At 38.0% G+C, this 27,698-nt stretch overlaps 1 protein-coding gene across 1 annotated transcript in view; it reads right to left on the bottom strand.

Moving 5' to 3' along the window:
* The window catches only part of ZNF292 (zinc finger protein 292), a 50,564-nt gene that overhangs the window by 14,913 nt on the left and 7,953 nt on the right, over positions 1 to 27,698 (bottom strand). The window contains exons 2-4 of the mRNA XM_057380713.1: positions 10,985 to 11,139; positions 10,404 to 10,482; positions 8,993 to 9,128 (exon numbers count right to left, since the gene is read on the bottom strand). Of these exons, the coding sequence (XP_057236696.1) occupies positions 8,993 to 9,128; positions 10,404 to 10,482; positions 10,985 to 11,139 (370 nt within the window). The remainder of the gene's footprint in view (positions 1 to 8,992; positions 9,129 to 10,403; positions 10,483 to 10,984; positions 11,140 to 27,698) is intronic.

Below are 27,698 nucleotides of genomic sequence, written 5' to 3'. Positions count from 1 at the left end.
AGATGGCATTTACGCAATCATGGTTGACCCCTAAAATTTATACAAATCAAAATAGATACAAAAGATATGAAGCAAAGAGCAGGAAAACTTTCTTGATGAACTGCACTTCTTTAGCATAAAGATTCCCTACCACAGACCTTTAATATATTTTCAGGTTTTAATTCATTCTAATTCCTTGGCAAAACAGCTGCACATAAAACAGACTGACAGAGCATATAAATATTAAAATATTTAGATACCATTTAATTATAGCTCTACAGGAAGACACACAAAGATACTACTCTCACATCCTCTGTACGTTGGTGCTATGCCTTTGCTAACAGYTGCCTTTTAAAGATCTTGCTATTAAACTATATATGTGACAAGTATAAAAATTTCTAAAACCGTTTTTATTGGAGTGAAATGTTTCATATTACAAATCCATGTTGGTTTTGCTTGGCCCAGCTTCTGGTAGCAGGGRGGCTACAAAGATGGCTCCTGTAAGAAGCTTCTGGAAGCTTCCACTACATCCAGCAGAACCAATCTCTGATGGTTCGGAGCTTGGACATGCTGCTGATCAAACCTGGGCCAATTGGAGATGGTGGTTACACCTCTGTGACGACATATTTGAGAAGAAATCAAAACAAAAGGTGCACAGTGTTTTCTTTAGCCGGAGAAGGAGGATGTGAGAGCATGTGAGGGAAACAGCACAGAGACACCAAGGTCAGTGGAGAAGGAGGAGCAGGAGGTGCTCCAGGCACTGGAGCTGAATTTCCTCTGCAGTCCACGGTGAAGACCATGGTGGAGCAGCAGTGCCCCTGCAGCCCATGGGGTCCGTGGGGGATGCAGAGATCCACTCACAGCCCATGGGGGAGGCACCCACACCAGAGCGGGTGCATGACTGGAGGAGGCTGTGATCCAGTGGGTGACCCAGTGGAGAGGGAAGGTCCTGATTCCAAGCTGGAGCAGCCTGTCCTTGGAGGACTGCACCCTGTGAACAAGTGACCACTTGGAGGACTGTCTGCCTGTGGAGGGAGCTCACGTGTCAGCAGTTTGGGACGACTGCTGCTCGTGAGATTTGGACCACACTGGAGGAGTTCACAGAGAACTGTCTCCCAGGGGAGGGATCCCACAGCAAAGCAGTCCTCTCTCCTCCAGAAGCAGAAAAAGATCCTGGTGATGAACTGACCAAACCCCTCATGCCCTGCCCCCTGCGCTATCAGTGGGAAGGAGGGAGGGAGTTGGTAGGAAGAATGGTGTCTTAAGGGCTTATTTTTACKTCCATTATTGTCCTTAGACTCTATTAGCAATAAATTCACTTTGCAACTCTTAAGTTGAGCCTGTTGTGCCCTTGGAGTGTTTCCTCCCAGTTTCTTACCTCAACTCATGAACCCTTTGTTAATTTTCTTCTTTTTTTTCTCTCCCTCTCCTTTGCCCAGCTGTGGCAGGGGAGAGCGTGTGGGTAGCTGTTGTGGGTGCTTGGCATTTGTCCAGAGTCAAACCACAACAACTTACACAGAATACAGTCAAACACTGCACCCTTCTTCAAGCAAGTGAAGAAGCCTTATTTGAAAAAAGAGGCTTATGTTGTATACATTTGACTGTGCATAGTTTAAAACTCAAGAGAGGCAGGTATTCAACTGCATTTTTCAGATATGTTCCCATCAGAGTTAAACACTGTAGTCTACACTAACGACCCATCTCTAAGTGTCTCAATGGAAGGCATAAGAATCCTACAAAGAAGGGGAACACGGGTTAATGTTCTGATTCTTGAATTTCATGACACATCCTCGCAGATTTTAAAAACAGCAGACTTGTTCTACTGTTTTTTGTTTCTTTTGTGAAAAGCAGCAGATTCATTATATAATTCCAGTTTAAGAGTATGATCTTGATCTTTTCTAAATGAGATTTTTTTCAGTCTTTGCGTATTTTCATCACCCCTTCCCAAAACCTGGTCATCTACATGCTCMTTTTCTGACACAGCTTGGTATGAATTTTCATTATATTCCTTTTAATTTACTCATCCTGGATTTCACCTGAACCATATTGCCCATTCACTTAATTTGTATCTTCCTGACTTTTCAAGTCCTGTTTGGTCTTGATGAAATAAGTAATTTCAGCAGGTAAAGAATTAATTCTCTCTGTAATATTTGGAGTATTAGAATACAAAACATGAGGTTTGCTCAAAGAGAAAAGCTAATCTGATTTTATTCTTTGCTTCTTCCCATCCTATTTAGTTTGATTCAATACTGTCTTTATTTCATGATTTCTCTTTCTTCTAGCTACTTATACACAATATTACTGAAAGTCCATCTTGAAATCAAAATTAGGTCAACCATTTTCTTTACCACTTTAGTGCACAAGACTTCAGGGCAGAAAATACTGCCCTTTGCAGAAACCAGGCCTGTTAGACCCATCATTATCTTTCAGATATTTTCAGATTTATGGTTGAATTATCAATTCAACTTCTCAGTTATTTGTTCACATCCTCRTACCCTCTTACAAATGATCAGCAATGGCCAACTGATGTGTAAGAATACTCAAATCAAATGAGCTCCTTCTTCCTCTCCTCATGGTATAGAGCTATGACCAGATTTGATTTATGTAGGAACAAAGGAAAACCAGAGCACACTAACAGACAATTGGTAGACAGTAAACATTTTTTGCATTTATKAGAGGACATTCTAAGCACCAGATAAATGTTCCTTTAATGTCATTACCAATGCATTATAAAAAGCATTCATACTCCTGCCAACCCACAAATGACCCTGTGATTAAACACATTCAATGRTCTAACCTTGCTCTTCCTCTACCTGGTACCAATAATCCTTTCGCCCACAACATTTAATCCTGGATAGCCTGCCTGGAATAACATTGGAACATTTTATTTTATTTCTGTAACAAGACACAGGAAGACTTTAGACTTTAAGATATATTTGTAACCCAAGATGTTTCACTCTGATTTATTACTGTAATTGTTGCATTTAATATTGTAAATACTATGTTCTATCTGCTAGTTCTCAGTAATCCCCTTCSTTTAGTGTTTACTGCCTCAGGCGGCCTACCCTGCATAAGCATCAGCATATTTTCTGTTATCTTCTCAACAAGATACAGGAAGACCTCAGGGTTAAAGCTACATATTAGCTCTTAAGCCTTCATTCCAATCACAGTGATTATAACCATTACGTTTAACATCTGAAAGCTCATTCAAACCATGAATTTTAATTATATTTATTTTGTAACTGAACTATATCTGACATTTTAAGGCAAAAACCAGTGCCGAGGTTACAGGACTAAGTTTATGGTGGAGAACAGTCTTAAAGATAYGATTTTGAGGTTACTGAGGGAGGTTTTGTTTGTTTTTRAAGTATTTTGTAAATACATTTTATCATGCAATGTAAATTCCAGAAGTTATCGTGGAGAAATCGTTAGTTTACCATAACAACTGTAATTCATAAAAATGCTTTGAGATACAAATGCTTTTCTAKAACAAGTCACTTAAGCTCTATGAGTGCAAACACATATTTAATGGGAATGATGGTTGGAAAAATTACTAAATGTCATTTTTGTGCAATGTTCCCTCATCCATTAAAACTCACAAACCTGTTTGTGCAAGGTATGTGCAAAATTCACAAAAAATTACAAAACATGAGAGGAAAAAAAAGATGTGCAGATAACATCTGACAAGTGCTATCAATCTACCAACTCTCACAAATGAACTTGGAAAGACTGCGATCTAACCTTTTAGACATTTTCCCTTTTATTCCTTTGAATTCCATAGCTGGCACGTCAGGATTCCATGCCAAGTTCACAAGAAGGACTATAATTTTTATTGCAAGTATTGCTAATACCATACATGGATTAAACCAGAGAAAACATAATCCATAGATTAGCAGCACACAAGAGMAGGAATAAGCTCCAAGCAGTAACAGATTCTCTGTGAAGACAGTCCACATTAACATCATGTTTTAGCTGACAAGAAGACTTGAAGAGCACAAAGAATATTTGCCTTACAGAGCACTCATAATCCTACTACCAAACCCTTCATCAGCTGCAGGATAGATACAGATTAATCTACCACAGACCTTTATGTCTTCTCAACCTTGCTTTGGCCAAGGAGGATGAAGCCAAGAGCTTTAACTGCTAGCAAGGACCCTAATGTACTAAGTTTGGTGGGGGTGGGGTTCATTTTCTTCACACTGGCTGGTATGGGGTTGTGTTTTGGATTTGTGCTGAGAACAGAGGTAATAATGGGGAGATGTTTTTGTTATTGCTGATCAGGGCTTACACAGAGCCAAGGCCTTTTCTGCTTTGTGTGCTGCCACACTGGTGAGGARGCTGGGGGTGCTTGGGAGAGACACAGACAGGACAGGTGACCCCAGCTGACCAACACGGTATTCCCAGACCATGTGACATCACGCTTAGTATACAAAGCAAGGGAAGAAGGACGAGGAGGGAGCATGTTTGGAGTGATGGCATTTGCCTTCCCATGTCACTGTTAGATATGATGGGGCCCTGCTCTCCTGGAGATGGCTGAACACCCACCTAACCACAGGAAGCAGTGAATTCATTCCTCCTTTTACTTTGCTTGTGTGCATGGCTTATGTTTTCCCTATGCAACTGTCTTTAACTTGAGTTTTCTACCTTTACCTTTCTGATTCTCTCCCCGATGCTGCTAATGAGGGAGTGAACAAGGGGCTGAATGGGGCTTGGGTGCTRGCTGGGGTTGAACCATGATGCCTCTTCAGTCATCTTCAAGTATTAGTCCATGTGCACATTTACACAATATGTGACTCTGAACTTTCTATATCTATCAGGAGCTGGAACTTAGAATCCTTCATGCAAACAACATCTCAGCACAATTCTGYTGAATGCAGCATCAATCCTGGCTGCTTTTATGATGGCATACTGTCTGAAGAAAGGGTAAAAGAAGTTCCAGATGGCCGCTTTGAATACACCCAGGATGAAAACACTATTCTTTTGTTTCTCTCAAAACTGAGGCTGCTGGTATCATTCAACTTCTGGTGATGGATGCTCYAATTACTGAAAATAGTTCCATGTTGGCTGTTAAATTCTGCCTGTTACCCACCTTGAAAATTTTGGGATAGTGATGGTTGTATCCTGATCTGCTTTTCAGTGAGSTATTCTTTAGATGCCTCCCTACTACATTTTAGATTTATTTAAAATTTCAAGAATGTAACTCCTGTCATCCGGGTTTAAATCTCTAAGGATAATTGGAATTAGTTACCAAAAAAGCAGTGGCAGCCTGGCTCTTTGTAGTGTTATTGAAGATCTTTTTCCTCTAGACAGTTCCTCTGCTACAGTTTACAGTAACTGAGCACACCTTTAAGAGGTAATACTGTTGAGGAATCAGAATTTGAATCGGGAAGTTGCAGACCTAGTCACATAATTGTTGTGTGTCATGTTGGATAAAGACAAGGGACAGAGGCAAGAAACAAGAAGACACAAAGAATGGAAGTGCTTGAGTGGAAGATTGCTTGAGTGCTCTTGAATTAATGTAGACTGATCCAGACTAGGAAACTCAAAAGGAATTTCTCAGGAAGCCTCTCAGATGGGATTAAAAAATAATGCTATCAACTTCAGATGTCCAGTCAGGAGGCCCAAAAATGACAAGCAAAGATGAACCAGTTGCAGCAAATAAATTATATTTGGAGTCAYCAGTCAAGAACAAGAAAAAATACATTCCTCAGCTCATTAGGAATATAAATACTCATTTTCAGGCTAGTTTTCCATACAGTACAGACTAGCATTGTGGGAACAAGCACAGTCACAAATGACAATGCTTGTGTTTCACTTGCAGAGGAAGAGAGATACATTTTCTTCAGAAATAAGTCAAGGAGGTTTAAGCATTAAATTGTTCTCAAGAGAAGATTCTTTTACCCACTGCACAGAATCTGGTAACTTAAGCCAGATTTCCCAACTTTTGTGATCAGATATGGCAATGCCAATGTCTGTCACCCAAGAAGGGGACRGAGAATATTTCCAACATTGAAAAACCTGTACGTGCACACCAGCTCAAATTTGTATTTATTGCATACATGTAGTTTCTGCAGTACAGTTCAAGACAAATTTTACTGTTTAGTATCATAGTACTGTATGAACATCTTGTAGTAATGCAGCAATACCCATCRGCAAGGAAATCGGTGACAGGCATGCTGTTTGTAACACTTCTTCCTCTACWTTTTTTGAGTTCCTTTGAATATCTTACCAACATTACATTAATCAGAAAACTGAGACGTATCCAAGGCAGTCAGAAGTAAGGGAATTACTTAACAACATGGTAGTCAGAGAATAGTCTTCCTARCATCTTAAGAAATGAGTACTTCCTGCTCATATTTGGGTGGAACCCATGTAATCAACCATTCTCAGAACTAGGAGAGCAAAAGAATGACCCAGCTAAGACAAGCCTGCATTTCCTTGTCTGCAATCARAACCAAACAGCTGCATTGTGGTCAGAGAACATGAACTTTTCTTGCACTATGTACCAAGTTTCTACAGTTTGAAAATAAAAGAATTCAAAAGGTTGTTCTTCCCCAAGTGAAGGACCCTGCATTTGCCTTTGCTGAATTTCAGGAGGTTCTTCTCTGCCCCTCTCTTCAACATATTGAGGTCCTTCTAAAGGGCAGCCCAGCCCTCTGGGGTATCGGCTACTCCTCCCAGCTTTGTGTCATCAGTGAATTTGSTGAGGAGGCAYTCTAGTGATTCTTGGATCAGAGAWTCCAGAGGGYTGGTCTTGTTAGTGACCATTGGTGGAAAGAAGGCATTCAGTAACTCTGCCTTCTCTGCATTACCTGTTACCATGGTCCTCCCTCCATTTAGTAACAGACCCACATTATCTGCTGTTTTTCTTTTTTAATTGATGTATCTGAAAAAGCCCTTCTAGTTGTTCTTGACATCCTTGGTAAGATTTAATACCAGATGGGCCTTGGCCTTCCTCGTCTCCTTTCAACTTACTCTGACAACCTCTCTACATTCACTTCAAGTGGCCTGACCCTGCTTCCATCTCCTGTGTATTTCCCGCTTACACTTGAGTAGTGATCAGAGTACTTTATTCATCCATGCATGCTTCTTGCCCCTTATACCTGATTTCTTGCTCATCAGGATGCATAGTTCTTGAGCCTGCAAGAAGTGATCCTTGAATATCAACCATCTCTGCTGGACCCTCTTCCCTGCAGAACCTGYTCCCATTGGATTCTTACACAAAGTTCCTTAAAGATGCTAAAGTTAGCTCTACTGAGGTCACAATCTTACTTTTTGCCCTGTGCCCTCCTCAGCCAATACTGAACTTATGAGTTCTTTAAAAAGCTYAAATAAAAGGCAAGTAACAACCTCTCGCTTACAAGTACCTTACCGTTACAATGGCTGGAGGGTGGCTGAGAGCAATGTAATGAAGGAGTACTCTGTGGGACTCTGAGGAGTATGTACAAATTCAAAATCTTTACTAGGTGTATCATAAGTAATTAAAAGAAGCAACAAAATGCAAATCTTGTGGAAGAGTAAGCAAAACATTTGTARAATAAAAATCACATTATACGTTTACTGGATTTATCCAAGGGAACTATGGTAATCTGAATAAAAGGAGATCCAATTTATTTTCTAATGGCATTAAAGGAAATCCATCAAATCCCTAMAGATACCAACCTCTCTTGGCAGTAAAAAGAAAATCCTTTTACAGACAAATTATCAATTAATTTTAAAAAACAAACAAMCAACCCCAAACAAACTCTCAGTGGGTTTCCTTAGGATCTGTACCAGGGACCTCTGCCTATGTCCAGCACTCCTACAAACATTTGGAAAAGGTCAGAGAACCCTGACAAAACATGCTAACCAAAGCCGAGTAGTAAAAACACGCCAATGGTCCATAACATGGTATAACAGAGAAAATTTAAATGTTGATAAAACCCCCAAAATTCTTCTCATGGGGGAAAAAATGCAACCCTAACTGTACATATAGGCATGATAGGGGAAAATCCTGACACTGAAATAGGTATTAGACCCCAAGAAAATTTCTTGCTTAGTCATGATTTAAGAAAACATTGGCTCAATGCTCAGTCAAGAAGCAAGGCTAATATTAGSAAGTATTAAGAAAGGAATGCAGAAGGTAGCAGAAAATCATATTGACTGCTGAATAAATCTTTGGTTCCCCATACCAGGAATGGGACAGTAAGGCTTGAAGTCATATGTAAGACACAGCATAAGAGAGAAGATATGATAGYAGTCTATTGAATCAGGTCTCATGATGCATTCATTAAAAGATACAAGATTAGTTAACTTGTCAATAGATAGAAAATACCACATGAAATAATCAGGCACCAGGCTAAAAGGAGGCAAACAGTAAGAGGACTACTTTACAGCATGTAAGAACTGTGCAACACTGCCACAGATGCTTAGGTGTGACACTTTATACAGATTCTAATGCCATTTAGGCAAAGAATAAAAAAAAAAACAAAACTAAGATTTATTCACACAAGGATACCACTTCTGAATTGCAATGACCAAAATGAAAATAACCTATCAGGGCACTATCCTTGTGAGCCTTTGCTGATTATATACTTTTCCCTATGCAACTGCTGTTAGCCATTCTCAGAAAGCAGGCCTAAATGAATCTTCAGTCAAGGCCCTCTTGGCATTTCATAAYTGAGTAAATGACATTCCCATTAAAAATATATATACACAGTTTTAAATTTTTTTTTGTTTATGCCAAACAAATTTTGTATATTAGTATTGAACTTACCCCATCATAAATTAGCCTGTATGTAAACTCCATTGACATGGTTTAGAAAGAAAATGGCAAGAGAATTTGAGGTATGATTATGTTTTATGCAAAATACCGACATTAGATCATTTGTATGTTCCCATGAACATACCATCTTAATAATTTGGAAAATGCTATGTGTATATGTATTTATATAACTTATAAATTATCACAAAAAACTTCCATACATCATAAAAATTATGTACATTTTATCCCAACTATAATTTTAAATTTTACCTTTATCTGGATCCAACTGTTCCTGGGAAAGAATACCACACAATACTGGGTTCTTCCACACTCCCTTCTCCTGTGTAAGTGTTGTTAAAATGTGCAGTTCTCGGCTGCCATTTTCCATCAAGTTTTTATGAGCCACCTGAATAACATAWTTTACAAAACAAAGTATTGCTTAAAAAAGACATGAATAATGTGTCTTTCATACTCCTTTATACCTTATGTTGCCAAAATAACAGCTTASCAGACAGAGAGTTAAATATATATCAAAACAATCTTAACCTACACAGGTTTTACTTCTGCCACTGTTGCCTAAGAGTTAGGCTGAGAAACCAAAGCAACTGAGTGCCTCAAACTCACCTCGAGATTTATTAGGAGGTCTACTTCTGAAATTTCTGAAACTAAATTTTGAAATAGGTCTCTCTTTTAAAAATGGRTGAGCAATTTCTCTGATTCACATATTGGTCTGGTATCAAGTGCCTAAACTTTATCTTCTCAAACTCTTCAGCAGCTCAATTTCTATATACTGGAGACGCTGAAAAAAATATTTTTATAATGTCGAAAATTTTAGCTGTTAAGRCCTCACTGCACGGTTCCATGTAAATAGGATGAAACACGCTGGAGTCTTAAAATCAACTAAAATACCTTCCACTGTATTTATATACTAGAATCCATTCTACGAGCAGATGTATACATGGGAGCAAACTAAATACCTGCAAAAAACTTAGACGGTTCTTTTAAAAAAATACAACCAAGAAATGGCTTATATTTTTTCTTTTACTTTTCCACATGCCCTCAAGGCTACAGAACCCCTCAGCATCAAACACATCTCTTCAGAATTGATTCATATAAGGCCATTACTAGTCAAAATTTGCTCGAAAATAATCAGCCTTTCAATAGCCTATGCTATTTAGGCTGAGAATCCTGAGATAACTTTATCTGGGTTTTTTTCATTATTATTCTATTCTCCTCCTGCTCCTTTCTTTTCTTTTAAACTGTAGACAGGACCTCCCACTACATATTTCTGATAAATACTGAGGAGCAGAACTTGTTACAACACCCTCCTTTAAAGCAGAGCTGTAACTTTAACCACCCAGTGTCCTGTGCGAGATCTAACAAACCTGCAGTATCAACTAGCCTTTCATACTTAAGTTTCACATATACAACCATATATAGTGAAGAATTACTTACATGATAACATTCAATTTCTAAGAGTGTTACTAGTTAACTATATTTTAAAACATGAATTTTCTTTCAATAATCTGTAATTATTTCTTTCTCCACAGCTGCTGCATAGAGCACATAGGACTTCCAGATGAAGGCCTTGCTCCTTCAGACATGCTACATATTCAATATCCTTAGGTTACCAAACCATTCTGAAAAGCCATTAAGTCTTCATTTCCTGAATCAAACTTACCTGTAYAAAAGCCTGAAATTCTTCCCATTTATTTTCAGGTAAGTCCAGAGGCAGACACAGTAGAAGTTCAATACAGCTTCTGGAAGTGAAAAAGAAGTATTATTTGAAGCAAATTTTGACTTTTAAATTGTGCAATCAACAATTCTTTATTCTAATATCAAAATAGTTATTTGATTGAAACACCAGCCATGAAACAGTTTGCTTCCTTGAATACATAAAGAAAAAGAGGTCATGAACACTCTTGCAGAAACTGCAAAGAGCTTCAAAAACTCTCTAAAAGACACCATAAAAAGAATATTTATCCTTGACTTCAACCCTGTAAAAGCCTGTGCAAACTGATGAACTTTCACACTGCATGCAGATCAACAGCAGCAAAGTGTTTCAAGCTAGGAACATTGGCTTGTCCTAGGTCAGGAATCCTTCTTGCCACAATTTTTTGCCTCAACTAGATAGTCTCCTCCCTTACACACAACATTCACCATGAGGAAGGTAGGTGCATAAGAACTGGATTGGAAAACATTCAGGCAATGAAAAGTTAACACCGTACAGACTGGTTTTAGCAACCAAAAAAACATACTCACAGGGCTAAACGTTCAAGCACAAAGGCTACATTTTCACACTCAGAGGTAAGGTAAGGTCGTGCTTTAACATAACTTCGGATAGCCACCGTGTACACCTCCAACAGAGGCAGAGGATCTTCTGATGTTTTCCACTTTTCTGCATATTCCAGTAATGTCTATTCAGGAAAAGGAAAAAAACAACCCAAAAATCAGGAACAAATATAAGTTTAAAATTTTATTTTCCTCCCTAGTAGATCTCCTTAATATGAATTATATATTCTCAAAGCATGCTTTTTTTCCCTTAAAATTTACTGTTTCATTAACAACTGACACTTAGACTCCACACACAATCATTCTCTGATCATATAAAAATGTTATGACTGACACTTCCCCCCGTGGTAACATCGAATGATTCATTTTACTTTAATATTTTCCAAATACAGAAGCCTGAAGAGCATATTATAGTTAAGGGACTGAAAATTCACGTGCAGACGTTCACCTCTGCAGTTCAGTTTGTAAAGCAAGTAAACTTGAAAGTATTAGTCTTTATTTTAACTTCTCTACTTTCAGAACAGTTTTACATTTCCTCTGCCTTGCCACCTTGAAGACACAAGCATCTTCAGGACAGTGCTTTTTACATGGCTCTGAAAGGAATATATTCTATGCATTTTAAAGATAGCACTGATACACCAAAAACTCATTAGTCAAAAAATGGTTTTCCTACTTGCCACATGAATACCTACAAACAGTGATTTCAAAATAAAACTCGTGAGAGTGACAAAACAAACACCACCAAAGTACAAAAGACTTCTATTCATTTGAGTCAAGGCCAGGGGACTCAGACACACATTTAGGCAGAGTAGATAGTAAGGTTTTCCAGTCAACATCCAAACCACATTTCCCTTGGATCTCTGCTATCAAGCCTAGGGTAGCTTGAAAGATTGCAAACTAATTCATACACTACGGCATGCTGCATGGAGTCTGTCATATTAAGATGATCAAYCTTGCTGTTTGCTTCTGGAGGGGCATTACACGCAAAAAGCAGAGAGTAAGAGAGAGCAATTTTSATTGTCTGACACCCTGCTGAAAGGAGGACCATTACAATACATTGTTTGGAGGAATATGTTGATGGAGCTGGGAGTATGATGAAGAACAGAGACTCTACAGCCTTTTTGGGCAACCTGCTTCTGAGTGTTTAGAATCCCATTAGTTAGGATTTTCCTCCATCAATATCTGGAAGCAGTCCCACAGGTTCTCAATAGAGGGATTAAACCCTCTCAAACTGGTGCTAGAACAGCTGAGGGTGTAGCAGATGATCTGCCAGGGCACCATGGAGAATGCTCAGGAGCACAGTTGGGTTTGTGCCCCAGAACCGGCCCGCCTCTACTGGTCCATGGGGCAACTCCCTCCCACCTCCCAGCTTTGTGCTCACCTTAGCTGAACTACATGTCAGTGCATTCCCCTGGATGCTGAGCTCCCTCCCAGCACTCTCTCTGACCTCCCCTTCTCCTGCTTGCTCCCACCAAATCACTATCATCTGCAAAAGTGCTGAAGATGTGCWCTGTCCCCTCATTCAGTCACTAATAAAGAAGTTAAGAGAATGCTTGGTCTGGCACAGCTTTGATAGGATGTCACAAGTAGCTAGCTGCCATCTGGACTTTATACGACTAAGTCTTTGGGACCCACACTTCAGCCACTGGACTACTTCATGTATTTGTTTATAAGAATACTATGGGAGATTAAATACTAGGACCTGCTGCTGTCTGGCAGAAAAACACCTGCTGCTATCCCCTCATCTGCAGAACCACCTACTTCATCACAGATGGAAATCAAGTTTGTCAATGTGAAAGCATGTTATAGAGTTCCTACTGTCAAGGACATTTAGCAAAAGACACAGTCCCTCTTTTTAGTAAGGTCAGCTGTAATTAAACAAATTTTGACAACACTGGCTCAATTCTTACGTTTGTTTCAGTAAGGAAAATCAGAGCCCTCTGAGCAACAAAGCTCTTTTGCTACAGAGTCCCCCACATACCTGAGTAAGACACAGGACAAAYGGTTCTCGACTCATTTAACATTAAATGTCAAACTTTTGTTTAATTTTTAACATGTAAGTACAACAATCTAAAAGATTTGCTATGTCTGCGATACAGTGCAACTCAAATGATAAAACARGACTTGACACAACTTCGTGTTTTAGAAAGTAAGAAAACCAAATCTGAACTATTCCAGAAAGCCACTCATATTAAAAGCAGTAAGACAAAACGAAACTAGGTTTATTCGTGTCTTCAACTCTGCTAAGCTTAGCTTAAGTTAAATTCAGCATTGCCCTAAGTTAGCAGTCTGTACTGACTTAAACAGTGGAAGTACTAAGAACATACTTAAAATTCTTATATYTAGCAATAAAAATGTCAGCAATACTTAACTGAATCAGAAATCTGTTTCATGTGGTCATTTGCAGTTATGATATCATCACCAGGTTATGTACTGCTCACCCAAAACACAGACCCAAAGGTATGTCATTCAAGGACCTAACAGGTAGAAAACATGCAGGTTTTGGCAAACTACTGCATTAAAGCCTAGTTTGGTTTTAAAGGAGTTTTGGTTTTAACATCCTCTRTCTCTCTCCTGCAGCAGAAGATGCTTCTGAGCATCTAGTGCTTCCTACTGGAACCTTGAATCTGACTGTTATTGTCTGTTTTACTGTCACATTCAATTTGATGCTTTCTTAAGAGCAGCAGAAGAGCACCACAGACCATGGCAGACAAATCAAGGAAGAGCAGAACATATCTGAAACGTGAAAGAASCAACGGAGGATGACTGAATAAATAAGCTAACAATATTAGCAAACACTATTTCAAGTACCACTTCGCAATTTTGCTCAATGCACTAGAATAATCAGATCAGAACAAAGCAGTTGCCTTTAAAGAATCTTGAAAGAAGCTCCAGTGAAAAGCCTCCATTTGTCCTAATACTCACATAACCAGAAGAACTATGATTTCCATTACTGACTTGTCACATGTGGCATGTTTAAGGATGCTAGTGGCAAAACTGTAAAGCTGAACAAAAAACAGCCCAGGAAATTACACTTTATATTCTTCCCTTTTGAGGTCTTGAATTAATGTTTTGGATAGAATCAACAGTAACTTCTTCCCCTTGTCCAGCTGATACAAGTGTTCACATTAGAAGAGTGAATAGMATAAGCTTCAGTTTACATTAATGCCACAAACCAGCAGAAGAAATCCTCTTTCTTTAAATGGGTGCTGTTTCTTGTTAAGAATTCACTAGAGCAATCAATACTGCACCTTTCACAGTATACTGCAGAAAATTTAAAATAAAAAGCATGGTCCTATAATCCTTTTTCCTCATGGAATAAACTTATTCTTCTTCTAAGCGCTTTTGAATGACTTGTGTTTTTGTACTGGAGAAAACACCACACAACTGCTTTTTGTTAAACAAGTATTACAGCTYAACCAATTTCACACTTGCTTAAAAAGCAATTCTCCCTGTAGAGGAAAAATGTGAAAACAAGTTGCTGGTGAGACTGAATAAAAGAGACACAAACATGGTCATCTGAAATTCAGCACAGTTTACTGTTCATATTGATTCATAGACATGYTGGAAAAATTCTTTGCTTTAGTTTGGAACACTACCTAGCTGAGACAGTAGACTTCATAATTGGAGATAAACAGTTAAAAYTAACATGGTCATTATGAATTACTTTCCTTTCTGATTAATTTGAAAAAACATACTTTTCTTTTTAGACTAAAGATATATTTTAAAAAAACCCAAACCAAACCACAACAGTAACCATCCTCCCAAGTGCTAGCTAACATATTAGACCAAGGCAGTAAGAGCATAAACTACCCCTCAGTTTCACCCAGCTTTTATACAGATTGTTCAAACTTGCTACAACTGGTCTGGAAGCCAAATAGCTTAATCTGGCCAAACAGCTTCTGTCAGTAAGGTAAGCTGATATTTAGGAAGCTGATCTGTGAAGTCATGAATCCTGTTTAATACTTCAAACACCAAGATACTTGATGTAAACCTCATTTTGAACATGGCCCACCTTCACTCATCTCTTCAAAAGACCACAGCAAACAAGATGAATGCAGGCTTTAGCATGTGAAGAACATTTCAAACTTAACACCAAGCCAGGGCWACATATCCTGGAAGTGTCTCCAAAGTGTTGAAAAGAGGGAAGAAGAAATGGATAGGGAGATTTAACTAAACAACTGGTCATCTGAGAAGTGTGACTGAAGAGTACCAAGAATATTCTCACCTGCCACTGCAAAGATGGCAACACCGAAAACCTAAAAAGAACCCAACAGCCTCAGTAGAGAGAGACTAATTCATAAGACAAATGATCACAGTGACCCCCAAAAACAAGATCAGGTGATCTCACATTTCATGGCAGGTAGTCAGCACACTAAAGAACCTTCAGCTAGGCAGAATCACCATTCAATCTACACATGGGGAGATACTGAAGACTGCTGGCCCATTATAAYAGAACCTAGCTGGAATTCTCCCAGATAAATAGGAACTCTGCATAAAAACCATGTGGTCACTAATCCCAGAAAACAGGATGAGAGAAGAATTATAAAAGCACTTGCAAAAACTGTGACAGTCCAGTGAAGACCATTACAATCCAAATTCAGATTATTAAGAATAAACTGAAGCAAACAAAAGCTTATTTTTAAGATATGAAGTTTAGTAGCAGTTAGGCAAAATAGATATAAGCAACAGATTGGTAAATTCCCAGAACACACCATCCAACAAAAAGTATTTTGTGTGTTGGTGACCTGTTASTACCATCTTTTAAAAGTGGCAATCACACTGTATAAAGCAAGAAGAGAAGTTTGCACTATAACATACTGGCACTAATTTCAGCATTAAATAGTGTTATTTTTATCTCATATATATAGATCAGCCACTTCCAAGCCATTACATGAACTATATTAAGCATTTACACCCACCACACCCTTCAAAAATATTCGTTAGTATGACAGATTTCCTTGTCTGGATGTCTCCAGACTATACAGCACTGCCATTATACAAAGAAAATCAAATTCATTCTGCTTTGCCTAATGAATCACTGTTGTGCTCTGCTTGCAACCATAAAAAGAAAGAATTTTACCCCCAGTCCTGGGCCTCATTAAGTTATTTATCTCCCTAGTCAGGACATGCTTGTTAATCAAGCCAAGTACTGTATTCAGCACACAGCAGCAAAAGTTTTGTTTTTCTGTGAGACTGAAAYGGGCATTTTATTTCAGCAGCAGCTCACACCGTCAAGAATCTTCCAAAAGTGAAATCATCTTSATCTGTATAATAAAAATACATAAGTATTACATCTGTGATTTAAACTGTAGAAAATATATAGCCACAGGTAACATTTAGATAATTTTCAATCTTTATCAGAACCCTTACAAGAATGTTGCTGTAGCAACCCACCCACCAGAGGATGCTTTAGTGAACAATCTTCTTTGCTAAAACTAGCCCTACATTACCAAAGCAGTGCTAAAACATGTTTTATATTAAAAGGCAGCATTATTCACTGTCAATGGGAGTCACACGTATATGGTCCACAGCTATATGTTTTTTCCCCTCTGAAGAGCAGATTTTTACCCTGAACATACCTGAATAAGGCTAAGCTTACTTAAATTTATGTAGGGAAATGCCTGGGACTGTCATTTTCATGCCCTGCTACACCCAAAGGGCTAAGAGGCTGGGAAAGTGACAGACAGTGGTCACATAGGTAAGCTCCACCTCTCCAACCACTCCAGCAAGTATCAAGACCTTTGTTTCAGTGACTTTCCTCAAGCACATCCACACAGGAGAAAAGTCCAAGCTACCTTTCAAATATACACAGCTGTATTTTAGGAATGTAATGTGAAATAATAAACTCACTCCTGCTTGTCAATGTCCAAGTTATTAAAACATGCAATGAGAAGCAGGCAAAGCCAAACACTGCAGCAGTAAGGATATGAATACACTGATCATGTCTGTTGAAAGTCTTCCTATGCTGACTGCTGCTGAATGTGAAGAACACTGACAATGCAGCCATGCTGACCTGTGAAGAAAATAGAACAGATGTCTCCTGGTTTTCTATTACCACCACAATCCTCTCTTTGTATTACAAAACTGAACTCTAGCCCTGAAGGTAAGCTACAAGACTCTTACTAAAACTTAAACTGAAGTTAAAATGGAAATGTATCCCAATATCCAGTATCCTAAGCAATTACTCGTTCCTGAACTGCCTCTTTTCTGCTTTTGACACTTTAAAAGTAATTTTACTGAAGCTTAGACAAGTGAGATTTACTCTATCTCTAGTAAAAAATGTTTTCCCCTTCATGATTCTCGACCTCATTTTGGCACCTTCAGCACTGATCTCCACACCTTGCAAATAATCACTACATGAAGACATGGATTTAGAAGTCTGACTAGTAGGCCCAGATAATTTCTATCTGCTGTACTCCTTCTCAAAGARAGGAACTGTCTACTATTCAGTTACCAAAATAACCCAATTAGTAAGATTAAAGACACCCCCCCCAACACTAACTCCAAGGATCTGTCATCTTGAGTCAGTTTTCACTTCCAAAACTGCAACCTATCTCCTTCTCCCTGAAAAAGTATTTCCCATCCATGTGCTTCACATCGTTGACCTTTTAGGTATGGTAGTCATGAGGTACAATTAACTGCTTATGTTGAACTATCACTCCAAAGAAAATAGAACAAGATTTGAAACTGCAAGTTAAACTTTCCTTTCCCAAGGGAGTTAAAGAGTACCATGAAATATTCAGTGAAGTTCTTGCCGTGTCCATGGTTCCAAGAGGACTGCTCATCAGTACTGGAACACACACACAGACACAGCTCTGCTCGAACTTGAGAAGTCTCCACCAGTTACATCTCACCAGTAGATAAGCTCACTGACAACTCTTGCATCCAGTAACGGTATCTTAGGGGAAATATTGAGGAATCTCAGATGTGCAGCACTCCATTGCAGAAGCATGCAAGGCAACTGCAGAGTTCCCAGATGGCAGTAAGGGTGTGCACRCATCCTGATTTAGAGAAACCAAGTATTTTGAGGTCTCACTAGAATTCTGGCAGCTAGGATGTCAGTTACAGAAACTTCTAAAAGCATTTCATAAATATATATATTTATGCAGTTGCTTTGAGATACCCAAGATGAATGTGTTTCTTTAAAAAATGAATACACTAGTGCTTTTTAAYATTGATAAATTCACTGCTGAAATACCTACGTGAGATATGAAGAAAAAGTTTTTTTAAAAAAAATTAGTGAATTATTTTCTAACTGCAATGTAGAAATAAAGCTGTTCTAAACAAATTTATAGCGAATGAATAAATTCTTCAGATCAAGAACAGAACAAAATAGTGAGAAATAAAACACATTTATAAAAGGAGTCAAAAAGCACTGAATGGGCATTAAGACACTGCTTTCCAGGAACAAAGACAACAGAATGAAATGCTCTCTAGTCTTTTTAGGATAGCCAGGAAGAAATTTCTCAAATTGCATGCAGAGGTGACAAGCCCTTGAATGGCAACAGAGCATGGGTACTGGAGAGACAGCATGTGCTAGAAATTGCAAGACAGCTTAGTTCCTGACAAAAGGCCCGGAATTCTGACATGAAACACAAGGAATGGGATGACTTGATGTGGATTCTTGATCAAGCAGCTAGGTATAGTCATGATGTTGATGCTATCTTCTTACTTAACAATAGTGGAGTAAAAAGGGTTGGTTGGTTGGTTTGGGTTTTTTTTCTGGAAACGCACCTATTATGCTGATTCTTGGGCTAGGGCTAAACATTCCTTCAAAGTAAATTAATTTTTGAAAGCTGCATTTTTCAGAGTAGAACTCTGAGCCTAAAGCATAATTTCACTGACTACTACAACCATTAAAGAACAGAGCCTGTGATGAAGACAGCATTGTTGAAATTCCTGGAAAACTGGTAACAGTCTACTTTTAAGGTCAAATGAYAGTTTACAAACTAAGCTGGGCTTCTGGCCTTGAGTTTTTTGTGCCATTCCAGCCCCGTGCCAATATCATTAMTGAATCAAAGATAAAGTCACAGAACTGAACTGGTAAAATAGAAATAAACCTGTAAGCAAGTGAACAAATCTCTCCCTTCCATGTGGAGCATAAGTCCTGGTTTGCAATAGTAAAATCATCCCTGCCCCAACAACCTAGTGTAAAAGAACTCAATTAGAAGATAACTAGGATGACAGCAGTTTGCAATAGTAAAATCATCCCTGCCCCAACAACCCAGTGTAAAAGAACTCAATTAGAAGATAACTAGGATGACAGCAGGCATGACCAAGGAGCACAAAACCATGCACTGAGCAGTCATTTCCTCACAGCATCTTAAAASGAGTTGGTTCAAAAGGCACTTCCAGACCATCAGAACTTAAGTGAACAGAACAGAACACACACTTAAGTGAAGTGAACAGAACAGAAATGTTCTCTGTATTGCCTCTCTCCTGTAAGGAAAGTGAACAGACTGCTTCAAAATAGCTTCATAACATGTTCTTTTTAATTATTTGAGATACTAAAAATATATTTGAAATCCAAATTTAGACATATCTGGAATCAAGAAGTTTTCATACCAATGCATTAGTACCAGACGATGCCTTTGTAAAGTACCACAGCAAAGTTACATCCTAAAGGGACACCAAAAAAAAACTTTACAGTTGTTGAACTACAATTATTCTCAGCTTTGATGATCTACAGGTTCTAGAGATGAAAACTCCTTTTACTTTTGTGATTTCTCTCCTTGCTTTCTGTCCTTGTTGTTCAGTGTTTTACCAGAAGATGGAGAACAAGACCTTCATCACATAAAAAGCCAACTGCTGCAACTTTCTTTTTAAGAACTGTGAGGTTAAGGCTCCCATGGAAGCTTCCCACTGTAACTTGTGGAAACTAGAAGCAGCTAAGGAATCACTGGGATGCAACCAGTATTCATATTCACTTTGTACAAGGACAAACTATCAACTAAAATGTCAAACAAATAGAATAGTCAAGCAAAAACTTGAACAGTTCTTGAACTAGTTCTGCATGCCAAAAAAACGTTACTTCTTCTATGTATCATTTAAACCAAGTCTACCTCAAGTTGCCCAKGAGACATTACCATTTAATTCATTAGAAACAAATACTATAACAGATAGTATACTATAACAGACTTTTAAAGTATTTACAAGTAACTAAATGTTTATATAGTATAAACCCCATCTCTTGCTCATTTAAAAAAGTACAGGAGAAAAGGAGGGAATAAATTATGAGTATCTATTCCTTTTGCTGTATGACAACCTTCTGATCACAACATTCTCCATATCACCATGATCATAATCCATCTTTATTTTCCTTTCACCTTTGTCTCCAACAGAAAAATTCAAATGCAAATGACCTGTATCCATTTTGTTTTTTTCAGTTGGGATACCTTGTAGGCAATTTTACAGATTTATAGGCTAGAACAAAACTTACACAGAAAAGCACAGATATTGCAAACCTGTCCACAAGCATCAGACAGAACAGCACCCATCAGAAATACTGCTGCCATCACAGATTTGCCTTAATAAAATCAACAAAATCAGTTTTTATTATTTAGAAGTGGACACAGAGAGGTCATTTTATACCAAAACAACACAGCACTGCACTTCAAATAATTTCCAAAGCAGTTTAATTATGCAAACTTAAACTGGCACTACTTAGCTGATTCAGTATTTGTTTACTAAGGCTTAGCACTGTTACCTCGATTTTGTAGCTATACAAGGGCTGTGAGAATATTAGCTCTTACATATTTGTTACTATAATACAACACAATCCAGCATCAAGCAGCAAAACTGCAGCATGTAACAGTATCGGACTGCATTAACAAAACCATGGATGACATAATCTAATGCAATTGTATCTTTTACAGGACAAATACTATTTAAATTACGGTTATAATCAAAGAATATCAATCTCAATTTGTACTCCACTTTCAGTTTTAAAACCCATCAAGATTTTAAGTTGTTGATATGCTATTTTTATTTGAATTCAGCATCTTCTAAATAGTTTCACAATGAAGTTGTTAATCAAAGTATAGCTTTAGAAAGCCAAGATGCCTTTGGCTGAAGAATCAAATGATGATGCTTTAATTCTAATGGAGATATTGATTGTGCCCAGAAGAGAGAACTAAAGCCAGACTCTTAATTCCATCACTTACTACAAGACTGTATTCAAGCAATTGTTTTCATTCTCAACTTCTGCAGGCATGGTGCAGAGCTATCCAATTTTTTTCCCCATTACAACTCCTCCACTGATAAGCTGTAGTTCCAATCTTCTCTGTTTTTTTTCCTTTCCCTTCAAACAGAAAACTCCAGCTGCTTTCACACTTTGCAAAGCCACCCTAACATCACTGGTTTCTCTGTCCTGCAGCTGAAAAGAAGGGAAAGTCATGTCAAGATTAGCGAGCGCTGAATCAGCAAGTCAAGACAGACTCATTCAGAAATTAAGTGCAAACCCAGAATTTGAGTTTGCAAATTAGGTTCTGCTCCACAAAAAGCTCACAATGACTGCAGCATTCCAGTGCAATGCACAAGGTGCAGATCATACAACAGAAAAGGGGGTTCTGAAAACMCAAGAACCTCCAATGAACCCATCACAGGTGGTTGTATTTCAGACTGGCATTCACCTGGTTCCATTAACTGGATACCCGTTAACAGCTGAAGCAGACTGCCTGCAACTGCTTCTGGAGCACAGCTTCTGRTTTAGTTTCATCCAAAAGACATTAAAATTTCCGTGGTACAAAGCTGCTCCACAATGTAAAAAGAAGTGTGGTAGCAGTGATGATCAGATCACTTTCAAAGCAAACCCTGTGTCTGACCRAGAGTATTAACATACAGGAACACACTCTTTGTGTTCACATATATCTGCTAAAACTGTTCTTTCAACCATTGACTCTCATTMATCTGCTGAAGAGAGAATTTCAGAATACTAAAGTAAGTTTTGTTAGACTGTATGCTCAGCTATGTTTTCATACTCTTGTCTGTATTACAATGTTTATTCTTCAAGGGGGAAAAAAAAAGTCCACCTATGTTCTCCTCACCCATGTGTTTGAAATGCCACTTACAAGGTAGCAAGGATTTTTATTACTGGTACCTTCWGCACCTTGATAAACAGGTATGCACYTTRTGGCATTAAATGATAACCATCACTTAATAAGAACTGATGCTTTTTGCTGTTATCTAAACAGAAAAGGCATGAGTTCAAATACGTTCAGGTACTAGTTTCCTGAACAGTTTAAGTGTTGCAAAGCTCTATCCATCTACAAGCTTTTTTTTAATTARCATTCTCCTCTCACCATCCTCTTAATTTTTTTTTATTCTGTGGGAACTATCAGAACCACCAAGTAAATCTAAAATGTTGCCTATCAAACCAGAACACAAAGCGTTAACTTATCACATATATATATACACACACACATATATATAACTGATCTGTAACTTCTGTTTTTTGTGGCAAAACTGGAAAAATTAACCACACGCATCAAGGTTTTATGTGCAAGCTCCACCAGACAAAGGAGCCGCACAGAAACAGCAAAGAATCAAGACGTKCAATAACTCATGCCTCTGTTCATACTTAAGGAATGCTATCCTCTCTGGAGACTTTTTAGAGACAGCAGTTAAGTTCAGAACACACAGAGAGAAAAGGTAATTGTTAAAGAACTGATTCTACTTGCTGACTAATTTTGATTTGTTAGAATTAGAATACTTTTGAAATCCAGTAAACATAATCGACATAACCTGCCATGAATGATTTATTTTCTCAGTCATTCAACCACTATGCATTCATACAAATATTCAGTAGCTTAGAGGATAACTACATATAGTTTATTATGCTAAATAAGTTGAATATCATTCCACAAAAATTAGAAAATATGATAGTTCAACAAAGAGAGAAGTTAGCAAGAATTACCATTAGCTACTTTTTTAACTCTTGCCTAAAAAGATTCTCCTCAAACACCACATCTACTTACTTCTACTATGGAGATTTTTTTTTTAAATAAAACTCATTGCAGCTTTTGTTACCATTAATATGAAATTACCAAACAGATTTCAAAGGTTTAGAAAATGCAAAAGTGTATTRAGTATTTTAACTCCCCCATCCTCTCCCTACAAATATTAACACCACCTAAGGCATTAATGACCTTGATGACTTTTTACAACTACTTGCTGTATATAACTCTCACAGTTGCACATGTCTGGCAGAGTTAAGACTAATTGTGGGAAGAATCCATGAAACCACCTTAAGGGCAAGTTTCTTTATCAACTTTTGGAGGATTTTTYAAACTATTGTTACACTTAAATTTTTAAGATCATTAGCACCCCAATTCTTTGGCACACAAACTTCAAAAGTTAACCATGCCTCTAATCAAAGTATTTCTATTTCACTAGTCAGATAAAGTAACAACAACAAAAACCAGGTTTGTTCTCTAATACATGTAACTTGGAGTAGGAGMCAAGTACCACTGGCCCCAGCTTACAGATACAAAAGCAAGAGATATAACTACGTTGTTGGAAAATACTTTTATATTTTTTAGGCAAAGTCTGTGTTGGAGGAAGGTTTGAAAAAAAGAACTTCAGCAGATACAGAAGCAGAAAYAAAAGAATAGCTTGTGGGGCTCTGCTACAGCTCTCATAGTGCCATCTACCATTACCCAGAAAACTTAAAAAAACCAAACAAAAAAAACTCACCCAAAAAAAAAACCCTAGTGAAAAGGGAGACAACTGAAATTTAATTACCAAACACTGAATCTTCTCTTAATTGATAGAGAGATGTTTCTCTCCCTAAATATAAATTAAAAGGCACAAGCAATTTGCATATTTTTCATCTGGGCATGCTGAACATACTGAATGAGCTCAGTTTGCTAATTATTAAACTGAAAGAGGTAAAACAAAAGCGAAATTACCTTGGCGCTATTCGTCCCATTATTTTTTAGGCATTAATTGCTTAGAATTCAAAACCCAGCTAGTTTTGGAAAAATATCTAGAAAAGCCTAGAAAATTAATGGAAAGCCTCTAGTTACATCTACAAACGATTTCAGAACAAATAAGTTATTTAAAATACCAGTAAATAACTTCATTAAGCCTCATGCTTTGTCACATACAGTAATAGAATTTACCATTATTTCAGCTTGCCTTTAATCTTTCAACRTTTTGCATTTAACAGGCTCTTTCTGATCTGGTCATTAGTATCTAATTTCTCTCTTGCATACTAACATAAGAAGTGAATTTGATGTAGTTCTAGGCTTCATTTCTCTCTATTCAGATTTTCAATCAGGTCTCAATTCAATGTTGTCATCCCAACATTCATATTTGAGTCTGTTTAGTTAAAAACAGCATTCAGCAGTTGGCTATTAAACAAGCATTTCATGAATGTGGCRGGATGTTCATTACAGTAAACTTTCATCCACTGCCAGGAAATCTAATTTACCTATTCTTTTAATTATCAGACTGGCATATGGGCAGATTAAAAATAGGAAGACAGCCAGAAATAACTGTGTCTAATCTGGAAATATGTACATTTCCTGCAGCATAGGTGACTTGAACCTGCTCTCTCATCAAGCCAAACGAGTCATTACAATATAGTTCAACTGCTTTACATTCTTGTACTAGCTGTCTATATCAGATGAATGCACCTTCTCTCACCACTACTTCAAACCCTTTTAATTCTGATGAGAACTTAATTGACAATCTTCTATATAGTATAAAGGTTACTCAACTGCCATTTTAAACTTGTCTACTCAGCACAATCAAATTGGCATCCCAAAGGATGCCCTCCATCTGATCTGTATTTCTAGTAAAAGAAGGCAACATCGACCACACTGTGTCTAATAACCACCAGGGTCCTTTACCCAAAGTCAAAGTACTGTCAAAGCCACTGTGTCCATGTGTGGGAAAGGAAAGGAGCCAAGGCCATATTTTTTCCTGAATATAATGGCAAACCTGAGCAGGACTCTTGAGTTCCTACCATCACACTGACATGGCAACCAACTCTGTCTGGGTATCCAAAAGCAACTACACAAGTTTCAATTAAAACATCATGCAAGTTCCAAGTCTATAGAATGCAGATAATAAAGTTTTATCATCTTCACTATTACAGATTCATAAACAGAAGTTACTTCTTATCCATGCAATTCCCTTCATAAGAGCAGCCCTTYAAGGATTAAAGAAAAAATGAAGTTCAGAATCATAACAAACACAATCCAAACATTTAATCTCTTCTTGTACCCATCCTTGCGTTCATTCTGTTATRAAACTGTATTATCACAAGCTCCAGAGACAAGCAATCTTGATAGAGCTACAGCATTGGTTGATAAGGTCAGAGCAACCTAGACTTATCCAGTGTTTGACACTGTTCTCTGCATGATATGCTTGTCTCCAAACTGGAGAGGCATGGACTTGATGGATGGACCACTTTGTGGACAAAAAAATGGATGCAAGTAATTGTGGTTGAYGGCTCAATGGTGACCCTCAGGGGTCGGTACTTGGGTGATTCAACATCTTTGCTGGTGACAATGGAGAGTGGGACCAAGCACATCCCCAGCACATTTGCTGATGACACCRAGCTGTGCAGTGCTGTCAACACACTGGAGGGAAGTGATGCCACGCAGAGGAATTCTGACAGGCTGGATATGTGGGCTATGCAAACCTCATAAAGTTTAACAAAGAGAAGTACAAGGTTCTACACCCGGGTCAAGGCAATGCCAGCCATACCTACAGGTTGGGCAGAGAAGTAATTGGGAGCAGCCCTGCAGAGAAAGACTTGGGCATGATGTTGAAGAAAAACTCTACATGAGCCAGCAGTGTGCATACACAGCTCAGAAAGCCAAMAAGAATCCTGGGCTGCATCAAAAGGAGCATGGCCMGGAGGCTGGAGGAGATGATTCTTCCCCTTTACCTGGCTCTTGTGGGACACCATCTACACTACTGCATCCAGTTCTGCGTTCCAAACATAGTAAGGACATGGACTTGTTAGGGCAAGTTCAGAGCAGGGCCACGAAGTTGACAAGAGGAYTGGAACACCTTCCCTAGGAAGGCTGAGAAAGCTGGGGCTGTTCAGCCTAGAGGAAGTTGTGTGGACWCTTCATAGCAACCTTTCAGTAACTGAAGGGGAAGCCAGAGAGAGACTCTTCATCAGGAACTGTCATGATAGCACAAGGGGTACTGGAAACAATTGAAAGAGAGGTTTAGATTAAGTATTTGGAAGAATTCTAAACTGTGAGYRTGRTAAGRCACTGGAACAGGCTGCCCAGRGAAGCTGTGGATGCCTCAAACCTGGAAGTGTTCAAAGCCAGGTTGGATTAGGTCTTGAGCAACCTGATCYAGCAGGAAGTATCCCTGTCTATGGCAGGGGCAACTGGGACTASATGATCTTAAAGTTCCATTGCAACCASTTAACATTCTAYGATTCTRTGAATGACAAGACTGAGGAATTYCTCATTCATGATTTRATTTAATACCTGATCACTAAATGTACTTTACCAATTTATCAAAACAATATTTGGTCTACTAGATACACAAATACCAAAAAGTATCTGTCTATCCAACAGAACCCATTTTCTCCATCATTCTGAAAAACAGAAGATGAATCCTTGCAAATTCTGGGTTTTTTTTAAAGAGAGGACACTGAGAATGCTACACCATACTCACTACCAGCTCAAATGAAAACTGCTCTATTCACCCCAAAAGACAAAGTTACAAAATAAAGACTAGCCTTTATCCTAAAGAATTTTACTTCAAGGATTTAAGGTTCTCAAAAAAACAAATGCACCTGGCCAGCAGTTAGGAGAGAATGAACACTAGGAGTTGGTGTTTGAAGACGGATGAAGTTTTGGTAGCTGTCCTCGTTACGTGAGTTACTATAAAAACGAAGAACTGTATGAGTAGCTCAGAATGAGTAACATCAAGTGAGAACAACAATAGTTATGACAGGATTTTCCTGTTTCTCTGATGAAAGATTAATTTACTTTACCTTCTTACAGGAAATCATAAAGCTAGAAATGCTGTATATCAGAAGACTGTACAACAGTTACAGAASAGAAGATGGAAAAGACATTTGATCAAACTACTCCTACCAAAAACAGGCAYGCATTTTTGCAAGTTTATTCCAAATTTCCTACTGGATCAGGTCTATTTTCAGAGAATAATTTTGTAACACTCCCCTGCCTTTTTGATGTTACATATACCTTCCTTCTGAAAGTCTTTGTTCTGCCAAGTACTAGGTGTTATTAGATTAACTCTTCACAAATGAAAGTAGTGCAGTTCATCCTTAGAGATCAAAGATCTGAGAAATAACACCATGGAGTTGTCTTCAATGCATATTTGAAAAGATAAACAGAAAAAAAATTAATATTTTCAAAAAACGACTTGCCTACTCCCTAAAACACAAGACATTAAGTTCTTAACCTATGCAAAAGCATAGACCTATTAAAATGGGAAATGCTATTTCAAAAGGTAGTTTTAAGCCATACTATTTGCTCGTGATTTAAAATTTGCAAATTGTCATACATCATTATAAAGAAACTGGTGGCCTCAGAATGTCATGCTAGTTTCCCTCATGAAGACTACTGAACTATAAGAACTGTATTATAACTGCTCAAGGATATGCATGGAGGCGTTTAAAAACACTAAYGAAAAATTTTTCATAGCTATAAATCAATGCTTAGAGCACTACTTCTTG

This window comes from Malurus melanocephalus, unplaced genomic scaffold, assembly GCF_030028575.1.
Source record: "Malurus melanocephalus ecotype Western Australia unplaced genomic scaffold, MMel_1.1 scaffold_467, whole genome shotgun sequence".
Taxonomy (NCBI): Eukaryota; Metazoa; Chordata; class Aves; order Passeriformes; family Maluridae; genus Malurus; species Malurus melanocephalus.
The sequence above is the reverse complement of the archived record's forward strand: the minus strand, read 5'-3'. Positions and strand labels throughout refer to the sequence as shown.